We start from the raw sequence: 10,742 nt of genomic DNA, 5'->3' as shown, positions 1-10,742 counted from the left end.
ATTTTTCCCTAAACAGTCGCATTAATGCAATTTCCTAAATGGAACGGTTTATTTATTGTTTAAGCTAATTGTTCAAGGCTCCTTTAATTTATTTTAAAACTAAAATGCTTGATTCCATTTCAAATCATGAATGACTGGTATGCTGTGTGATGACATAAACTAACGCATTAATGATTTATTGATGCAGTAGCCTATATAAGTATTGAAATATAGGCCTAAGTAAATGATGGTGTTAATGTTAAATGGGATGCTCTCTTAGGCCTACAGCTCAATGGTGGTTATACAAGGCTGCTATACTAAGCCTTCTAATGATAATGACATTACTTATGATCATAATTGAGTGGCTGCTGCCAACACACTGACTCAACTCCAGCCACTTTAATAATGGGAATTGATGTAAAATATATCACTAGCCACTTTAAACAATGCTACTTAATATAATGTTTACATACCCTACATTATTCATCTCATATGTCTACGTATATACTATACTCTATCATCTACTGCATCTTTATGTAATACATGTATCACTAGCCACTTTAACTATGCCACTTTGTTTACATATTCATCTCACATGTATATACTGTACTCGATACTGTACTCGATACTATCTACTGCATCTTGCCTATGCCGCTCTGTACCATCACTCATTCATATATCTTTATGTACATATTCTTTATCCCTTTACACTTGTGTGTATAAGGTAGTAGTTTTGGAATTGTTAGTTAGATTACTTGTTGGTTATTACTGCATTGTCGGAACTAGAAGAACAAGCATTTCGCTACACTCGCATTAACATCTGCGAACCATGTGTATGTGACAAATAACATTTGATTTGATTTAATAGTTATAATGACAAGAAAAAGGAGTGTTATTATTGTTGTTTTACAAATATTTTTTTTTTACAATTTGGAACAGCGTAAAACAGCACTAAATCAATTAAGAATAATACCAGAGAGGCTGTTCTAACGAAAAACAGTTTAAAGCCTTTATTACAGCAAAGCGAAGATTAAAAACAGCCGAATGTGAAATTGTTACTTGACATGTTGTTGCATGAGGCTTGGTGCACATGGAATCAGTAGGCTATTAAACAAACACTCAAACAGGCAACAGAAGCAGGACCTGTCTTATTTCTGTAGATACAGTACCAGTCAAAAGTTTGGACACACCTACTCATTCAAGGGTCTTTTATTTTGACTATTTTCTCAATTGTAGAATAATAGTGAAGACATAAACTATGAAATAACACATATGGAAACTATGAAATAACACATATGGAATCATGTAGTAACCAAATCAAAATATATTTTATATTTGAGATTCTTCAAAGTAGCCACCCTTTGCCTTGACAGCTTTGCAAACTCAACTCAAGCAGCTTCGTGAGGTGGTCACCTGGAATGCATTTCAATTAACAGGTGTGCCTTGTTGAAAGTTTGTGTGGAATTTCTTTCCTTAATGTGTTTGAGCCAATCAGTTGTTGTGACAAGGTAGGGGTGGTATACAGAAGACAGCCCTATTTGGTAAAAGACCAAGTTCATATTATGGCAAGAACAACTCAAATAAGCAAAGAGAAACAACAGTCCATCATTACCTTAAGACATGAAGGTCAGTCAATACGGAAAATGTCAAGAACTTTTAAAGTTTCTTCAAGTGCAGTCGCAAAAACCATCAAGCGCTATGATGAAACTGGCTCTCATGAGGACCGCCATCGGAAAGGAAGACCCAGAGTTACCTCTGCCGCAAAGGATAAGTTCATTAGAGTTACCAGCCTCAAATTGCAGCCCAAATAAATGCTTCATAGAGTTCAAGTAAAAGAGAAATCTCAACATCAACTGTTAAGAAGAGACTGCGTGAATAAGGCCTTCATGGTCGAATTGCTTCATGGTCGAAAGAAACCACTACTAAGGACAAAATAAGAAGAAGAGACTTGCTTGGGCCAAGAAACAGGAGCAATGGACATTAGACTGGTGGAAATCTGTCTTTTGGTCTGATGAATACAAATTTGAGATTTTTGGTTCCAACCGCCGTGTCTGTGAGATGCAGAGTAGGTGAGCGGATGATCTCTGCATGTGTGGTTCCCACCGTGAAGCATGGAGGAGGTGTGATGGTGTGGGGGTGCCTTGCTGGTGACACTGTCAGTGATTTATTTAGAATTCAAGGCACACTTAACCAGCATGGCTACCACAGCATTCTAGTGTGATATGCCATCCCATCTGGTTTGCACTTAGTCCCACTTTCATTTGTTTTTCAACAGGACAATAACCCAAAACACACATCCAGGCTGTGTAAGGGCTATATGACCAAGAAGGGGAGTGATGGAATGTTTCGATGTCTTCACTATTATTCTACAATGTAGAAAATAGTACAAATTAAGAAAAGCCCTGGAATGAGTAGGTGTGTCCAGACTTTCGACTGGTACTGGATATATCATTTTTTGCTACTGCTGGACTAAAGACATTTCGGCCAACCAAAAGCCTATCGACCAAACAATCGACCAGTCGACTAAATGGGGTCACCCCTAAACTTGGTTAGGGGCTAGCAACAACCAATTGCAATGGCTGACTGTAGTGTTACTGTTTCTGTCGCCAGGGGCAACAGGGATTGTGGATAGACTGCAGGAAGAAGTGCCAGAGACCATTGAGGCACTACAGAGAGCAGGGGTCAAAGTATGGGTCCTCACAGGGGACAAACAAGAGACTGCCATAAATATCGCCTGTGCCTGCAAACTGCTCAGGACCACAGACCAACTGCTGACTGCTAACTGTGATAGCAAGGTGAATGTTATCCTGTTATTCTAAATTATTTGTCCTTCAAAATGTGTTCCTGTCATCCTGCTATCAATCTTCCTCATCCTGTCTTGTGTCTCTTCAGGAGGCCTGCAAGGCCTTGTTGCTGGAGCTGCAGGCGGAGGTGGAGCGTGGCGAAGCAGCTGAGGGCACGTCAGGCTTCACCCTGGTGGTGGACGGGCGCACGCTGGACTTCGCCTTGCAGGAGGACCTGAAAGGGGAATTCCTGGAGCTGAGCCGGCGCTGCAGGGCCGTGGTCTGCTGCCGCTCCACTCCACTTCAGAAGAGCCATGTGGTACAACTGGTACGGGACCAGCTCCGAGTCATGACCCTCGCCATAGGTCAGTGGAAGTTGGTAACACTTAAATAAATGATAAGTCCAGGATATAAACATTTATGCACATTTATAAGGCAGTAGGAATAGGCCTGTCTTAGTGCTTCCAATCTAGATTTCTTAAGTCTGGGGTGTCCTTTTTGTCCAGGTGATGGAGCCAATGATGTCAGTATGATCCAGGTGGCAGATGTTGGCATTGGGATATCTGGCCAGGAGGGCATGCAGGCTGTGATGTCCAGTGACTTTGCCATCTCTAGGTTTAAACACCTCCGCAAGCTGCTGTTGGTCCATGGCCACTGGTGCTACACACGCCTGGCCAACATGATTCTCTACTTCTTCTACAAGAATGTGGTAAGAACATCTCTCACTCACCCTAGGCACACTACTCACCATCTCTGTCTTTATTTTCTCTTCCTCCCTCCCTTTGTCTCTCTTTCTTCCTGTGTGTGTAGATGTATGTGAATCTGCTGTTTTGGTACCAGTTCTTCTGTGGTTTCTCGGGGAGCGTCATGACCAACTCCTGGGTGCTCATCTTCTTCAACCTCCTCTTCACCTCCGCCCCTCCCCTTCTCTACGGGATCCTGGACAAAGACGTGTCTGCAGACACCCTCATTAAGTTACCGGAGCTCTACAAATCCGGACAGCATTCCAAGGTGTGTTAAGGCGGAATCTGGTTGTATTAGGACAATGATTTCCAAATCTGGTCCTTGGGTATATTTTTGTTGTAGCCCAGCACTAACACAAATATGTTTTATTTATGTATCTGTCCAGGCCTACCTACCATCTACCTTCTGGCTGACAATGCTGGACGCTCTTTACCAAAGCCTTGTCTGTTTCTTCATTCCTTACTTTGTGAGTAGATTTCCACAAATAGTGTTATTGCCTTTTGATCTATTGTGTTTTGATACATATACCCTGAGAAGGGGTCAGTGATGTGGTGTTGTTCTCTCTAGTCTGGGAGTAGTTTAAGTTGAATAGGGCATCATGTCATACTCTGCCTTTGAACGAATGACAGGAATTCCTTATTTTTGGTCAGGCATATGCAGGGTCAGATGCAGACATGCTCTCCTTTGGGTCTCCCATCAACGCCTCGGCCCTCCTCATCATCCTACTACACCAGGTCATCGAGAGCCGTACACTGGTGAGATTCACACCTTACCTGACACACCCATAGGTTGATAATGACAATGCATTTACAGTGCATTCAGAAAGTATTCAGACTTTTTTTACACATTTTATTACGTTACAGCCTTATTCTAATATGGATCCAATTATTTTGGGGGATGGGAATGCCACTTTGAAAGTTCCATGCTTAAATTCATAATGAAGTCTGAGATTGAATTATTTGTAAACAGTGACATTTTCATTGCAAATAATACACACTGGCTTGGCATTGGGAAAATATTTTAAGATGAAAACATCTCTCTGTCCATTCTTCCCTGAAACTTCTATTTTCACCTTTCTTTTGATACTTTTTGAGAGCAACATTCTTTTGCTTTCAAGTTAATTGTTCTGAACATATGTTCCCCTTTAAAAAAGTAGTGGAGCCTACAGTAGGCTACGTACAGTGCATTCAGAAAGAATACAGACCTCTTGACTTTTACCATATTTTATTGTTTCAGCCTTATTCTAAAAATATATTTTTTCCGGAAGGTGGTGATTGACTCCGCTGTCCCTCAATCCACCTACGAACAGTTTTGACTGGGCTGAGCGGGAACACCCCAGTGGTAATGACAAAGGGATGAAGCAGCCCTTGTTTGGGTTTTCAGAGCCTGGAGGTACTGAGGTGCCGTTTTTGCAAAAAAATTAAAATGAGCTTGAGAGAACTTTTGAACACCAGACGGGCTGCGGCGTTCTATGAGTTGTAGGGGTTTAATGGCAGGGAGCCCACCCAGCGAGTTGCAGTAATCAAGACGGGAGATTGCCTGGATTAACACTGCGCCGCTTCCTGTGTGAAGGGTCGTACTCTGCGGATGTTGTAGAGCTCAGGAACGGGACATGATTTGTTCCCATTGATCATCCTTGAGACAATGGAGTTGTCAACCGTGATGGCGAACATGATTGAGTCCACCTGTTCAGCTTGAGGTGGTGAATTCAATTGATTGGACACCTGGTCATTTAATTGTGTGTCGTCTGGCACACACCTGTGAGGTTATGACAGAGCCAAGTGACTTGGTGTATAGCGAGAATAAGAGAGGGTCCCTGGGGACACCAGTGGTGAGAGCGCGTGGTGAGGAGACAGATTCTCGACGCCACCTGGTGCATGTCAGAGCAAAAACCAAGCCATGAGGTGGAAGGAATTGGTCCGTAGAGCTCTGAGACAGGAGTTGCTTTGTCGGAGGCACAGATCTGAGGAAGTCTTGAAACCTGACTGATTTGGATAAAACTGAGAGAGTTCTGCTCACTGGTCATTGAAGGTCCCCAAGAAGGTCCCCAAGAACACCGTGGCCTCTGTCATTCTTAAATAGAAGAAGTTTGGAACCACCAAGACTCTTCCTAGAGCTGGCTGCATTGCCAAACTGAGCAATATTTTGCAACAAAGCATCCTTCACTCTTGCTGTCAAACTTACCCTCGTAAAACTGACCATCCTACCGATCCTCGACTTCGGCGATGTCATTTACAAAATATCCTCCAATACTCTACTCAACAAATTGGATGCAGTCTATCACAGTGCCATCTGTTTTGTCACCAAAGCCCCATATACTACCCACCACTGCGACCTGTATGATCTCGTTGGCTGGCCTTCGCTTCATACTCATCGCAAAACCCACTGGCTACAGATCATCTACAAGTCTCTGCTAGGTAAAGCCCCGCCTTATTTCAGCTTACTGGTCACCATAGCAGCACCCACCCGTAGCACACGCTCCAGCAGGTATATCTCACTGGTCACCCCCAAAGCCAATTCTTCCTTTGGCCGCCTCTCCTTCCAGTTCTCTGCTGCCAATGACTGGAATGAACTGCAAAAATCTCTGAAGCTGGAGACTCTTATGTCCCTCACTAGCTTTAAGCACCAGCTATCAGAGCAGCTCACAGATCACTGCACCTGTACATAGCGCATCTGTAAATAGCCCATCCAATTTTCCTCATCCCCATACTGTTATTTATTTATTTATCTTGCTCCTTTGCACCCCAGTATCTCAACTTGCACATTAATCTTCTGCACATCCTACCATTTCAGTGTTTAATTGCTATATTGTAATTACTTTGCCACCATGGCCTATTTATTGCCTTACCTCTCTTATCCTACCTCATTTGCACATGCTGTATACCGATTTTTCAACTGTATTATTGATTGTATGTTTGTTTATTCCATGTGTAACTCTGTGTTATTGTATGTGTTGAACTGCTTTGCTTTATCTTGGCCAGGTCGCAGTTACAAATGAGAACTTGTTCTCAACTAGTCTACCTGGTTAAATAAAAGTGAAATACATAAAACAAAATTGTAAAAATTGGGGGAGAAGGGCCTTGGTCAGGGAGGTGACCAAGAATCTGAAGGTCACTCTGACAGAGCTTTGGAGTTCCTGTGTGGAGATGGTAGAACCTTCCAGACGGACTACGATCTCTGCAGCACTCCACCAATCAGGCCTTTATGGTAGAGTGGCCAGACGGAAGCCACTCTTCAGAAAAAGGCACATGACAGCCTGCTTGGAGTCTCAGACCGTGAGAAACAAGATTCTCTGGTCTGATGAAACCAAGGTTGAACTCTTTGGCCTGAATGCCAAGAGTCACATCTGGAGGAAACCTGGTACCATCCCTACCGGGAAGCATGGTGGTGGAAGCATAATGTGGGGATGTTTTTCAGCGACAGGGACTCGGCGCCTAGTCAGGATCGAGTGAAAGATGAACGAAGGAAAGTACAGAGAGATCCTTGATAAATCTATTCCAGAGCGCTCAGGACCTCATCTTCTAACAGGACAATGACCTTAAACACACAGCCAAGACAATGCAGGAGTGGCTTCGGGACAAGTCTCTGAATGTCCTTGAGTGGCCCAGCCAGAGCCCGGACTTGAACCCAATCGAACATCTCTGGAGAGACCTGAAAACAGCTGTGCAGCGACGCTCCCCATCCAACCAGACAGAGCTTGAGAGGATCTGCAGAGAAGAATAGGAGAAATTCCCCGAATACAGGTGTGCCAAGCTTGTAGCGTCATACCCAAAAAGACTTGAGGCTGTAATTGTTTGTTTTTATACATTTGCAAACATTTCCTAAAACCTGTTTTCACTTTTTCATTATGGGGTAATGTGTGTAGATTGATGAGGGGGAAAAAAACTATTTAATCCTTTTTAGAATAAGGCTGTAACATAACGTGGAAAAATTAATGGCTTCTGAATACATTTTCCAAATGCACTGTATTTAGCACTTTTGACTAGGTCACAGTGCATTCACATTTTGAAGGGGGCAACTCATGGGTTCAAGTTGTGAATTAGTGCACCTGGGATCGTGTCTGAATATTCCTGTTCCATGTTATGTACTCTATTTATATTCCTATGTTGATCTGTGCTATGTTCCTGTGTTACAGACATGGCTACATGTGTTAGTGCTGGTGGGTAGTGCTCTCTTCTACTTCTCTTTCACCCTGGTCTTCAGTGTGGTGTGTGTGACGTGTAGTCCCCCCACCAATCCCCTTGGTGTGGACAAGCTACAGATGTCCCAACCACTCTTCTATGGAGTATGTGCCCTCACCACCGTGCTGGCACTGCTACCAAGGTATACACACCAACAGTAGTGCCAATCCTTTTCAGACAGAATCACTGCTCGATTTGAGACCCATGTCATAAAAAACATATTTTTTTGTAAATCATTTTTTTTAACCTTTTCTACCTTCCCTCACTGTCACCCTTTCAGATTCCTGTTCCATGCATTGCGCAACAGCATCTTCCCCTCTGACACACTGAAAGCTGCTCTGATGGACCAGCTCAACCCAGACAACTACTGTAGGAGGATGCAGCACTGGAACCAGACCCAGGCCCAGAGTAAAGCCAGGGGTCTCATCATCAACGTGGAAGACTTGGACATCAAGATCCCTGACTTTATACTCCCTAAAGAGCTGAAGGAATGCAGAGCTGCCACTGGCTCTGTGCTCTCCTGACCTCAGAGGCTACAGGAGGTGGCTACAATAGAAAGAAAAGAATAGTCCCCATTCAAGTCATTGAAGGCATAATTGGTAGCCATTGTGAGTGTACTCTTAGGCGCAAAGAAGGAAGTAAAAGCTGGAAGTTTACCCATCAATTTGTGCTGTGATTTGTTGAATTAACTCAACTGACATTACAAAAAATACATTCCATTGCATGAGCCACATCAGTTAGAATCATTTACCAGTCAAATTGCAAGGGTTAGTGGTTCCAAGCCTGTGCTATTCATTATTTACATGGTGGCTACAGGGTTCAACCCTAACACCCTTCAAAGTTAGCTGGCTTGCTGCCTTGAATGCGTTGCTCACTGGTGTTGGTTAAGATCCCCATGCTGTCTATCCAGGGCAAAGAGATGGATGCTTCTCACATGTGCCTAGAGTTGCATTAACATGGAGTCATGTACCCTTGAGAAAAGATTGGTGATGTGGACACATATTCATAAATGTGTGTCTGCTGTGTGGTAGGACTTTGACACAATCCAGTGTCCATGGTGAAGAGGCCCCTTCATAGTGCATCTTACCCGAACACCGCGAGGTGTGGTCCACTCTGGCCCTCTTCAATGTGCACTGAGCATGTAGAGAACAGAAGGCTATTCGTTATCATTATTAGTTATCAAAGCGCTGCTTTGTTGAGAAGGGTGGAATTATATGCAGGAGTGTGTAATGTTTGGAATGTTTTTACAATCATTGAGCTGCGTACACTTATTTTTAAAGTTAGCATCAAGCTATGACTCCTTTTGTGTTAGGCACAACTCTTCGATGTTGGCGTGTCTTAAACAAACACTCCAAAATAACATTGTAAATGATGCATATGAACCTTGGACACAGAGGTCCCATTGAAGGGCTAGACCAAATCAAAATGCTGAAAAGTGGCCTTTTCCTCCTGAATCACACTTGAATTCATTTTGACTGGAGTTGAAATGGACCTGACCTTTCTCACCACTGTTTTGAGTAAAGCAGTCCACTAAAACATGGGATATATTTATTTAACATGTATTTCCTTGTTGAGATACAATCTCTTTTTGAGAAAGTCCTGGCCAAAGTGGCAGCACATGTTTAGTTACAAGACAAGAACCAAAATGCTATGTACAGTTACACACTGACAAAATGAAAATGAAATGTGGGAATTGACTGAGGGCCTGGGGCTTCTAAAGCAAGACAACCAAAAGTGCAACTTAGTAGGCCTAAGTGCAGGAGGATTCAGGTATGGCCCTCTATGTGAAGTAGGCAGTGGTGTAAAGTACTTCAGTAAAAAATACTTTAAAGTACTACTTCAGTTGTTTTTTGGGGATATCTTTACTATTTATATTTTTGACAACTTTTACTTTACTACATTCCTAAAGAAAACAATGTACTTTTTACTCCATACCTTTTCCCTGACACCCAAAATAATCATTACATTTTGAATGCTTAGCAGAACATGAAAATTGTCCAATTCACATACTTATCAAGAGTGCATCCCTGGTCATCTCTACTGCCTCTGATCTGGCAGACTCACTAAACACAAATGCTTTGTTTGTGAATTTTGTGTTTTGAGTGTGCCCCTGGCTATCTGTAAATTAGAAAACACATTGTGGTTTGCTTAATATAAGGAATTTGAAATTATTTATAATATAAGTATATTTTAGCAATTACATTTACTTTTAATACTTAAGTATATTTAAAAGCAAATACTTTTAGACTTTTACTCAAGTAGCATTTTACTGGGTGAATTTCACTTTTACTTGAGTCATTTTCTATCAAGGTATCATTATTAAGTGTGACAATTGGATACTTTTTCCACCACTGGAAATAGGCTTTACAAATGTTCTCTTGAGTTTGCCTGGATAAGGCATTGGGATTCATATCTACTTCTGAGAAGTGACGTTTTTCTCTACCACATGCAATTCTGACCTGGTTTGGTCTTTTTTAGACAGATCATCCTCAGTATTTTATGTGGTAACATTAGACTGATGTAATTTTTAAAAAATTGATTTTTACAGTACAATCCTGCATATCAAATTCTGTACAACATGGCAAAGGCAGCTGATTTGAATATAGTCCAATTGGAAAAGTTTCAGAGCAATGATTAGAAGTCATTTTTTTATATCAACTTAATTCCAAATGTGTGTACTTTATCAGATATTGGTATAAATACATTAGCAACTCATGTTAATTATTTGAGTTTAGTGTTAATAAACGTCTGATGTTAATTTGTGTACGATAATTAGGGTTATTATTATACAAACTACTTCATTAGCCTAATATTCTAAACCAGGGTAAATGGGGCCTGAGTCAACCCTGCTAGCTCCCTCTCCTCCTCTACCTCCCTCCATCTTTCTTTTAAAATGTGGATAAAGAACAGTTTAATCCTCCGAGCTGTGGACCCGTTGAGATCACAGTAGGCAGATGACTATGGCACAGACATTAATACAGTAGTCCTACAGTTTTACATTTTTGTTGTGGAGTGTCTGCTTAGAACTTCCTCATCATTTCCGTTTGGTCAGCGT

General features: G+C 42.0%; 1 protein-coding gene across 5 annotated transcripts in view; it reads left to right on the top strand.

Moving 5' to 3' along the window:
• The window catches only part of LOC118368183 (phospholipid-transporting ATPase VD-like), a 40,330-nt gene extending 29,885 nt beyond the window's left edge, over positions 1 to 10,445 (top strand). For 4 of the 5 annotated variants that reach the window (XM_035752033.2, XM_035752037.2, XM_035752038.2 and 1 more), the window contains 8 exons: positions 2,590 to 2,774; positions 2,872 to 3,127; positions 3,269 to 3,471; positions 3,573 to 3,773; positions 3,892 to 3,972; positions 4,157 to 4,261; positions 7,642 to 7,829; positions 7,968 to 10,445. In XM_035752033.2, the coding sequence (XP_035607926.1) occupies positions 2,590 to 2,774; positions 2,872 to 3,127; positions 3,269 to 3,471; positions 3,573 to 3,773; positions 3,892 to 3,972; positions 4,157 to 4,261; positions 7,642 to 7,829; positions 7,968 to 8,211 (1,463 nt within the window). In that variant the 3' untranslated portion in view covers positions 8,212 to 10,445. The remainder of the gene's footprint in view (positions 1 to 2,589; positions 2,775 to 2,871; positions 3,128 to 3,268; positions 3,472 to 3,572; positions 3,774 to 3,891; positions 3,973 to 4,156; positions 4,262 to 7,641; positions 7,830 to 7,967) is intronic. The other variant, XM_035752035.2, reaches the window with a different exon arrangement.
• Positions 10,446 to 10,742: the final 297 nt, after the last annotated feature.

This window comes from Oncorhynchus keta, chromosome 35 (genome assembly GCF_023373465.1).
Source record: "Oncorhynchus keta strain PuntledgeMale-10-30-2019 chromosome 35, Oket_V2, whole genome shotgun sequence".
In the NCBI taxonomy this organism is placed as follows: Eukaryota; Metazoa; Chordata; class Actinopteri; order Salmoniformes; family Salmonidae; genus Oncorhynchus; species Oncorhynchus keta.
Note: the sequence above shows the minus strand (reverse complement) of the source record. Positions and strands in the feature narration are given on the sequence as shown.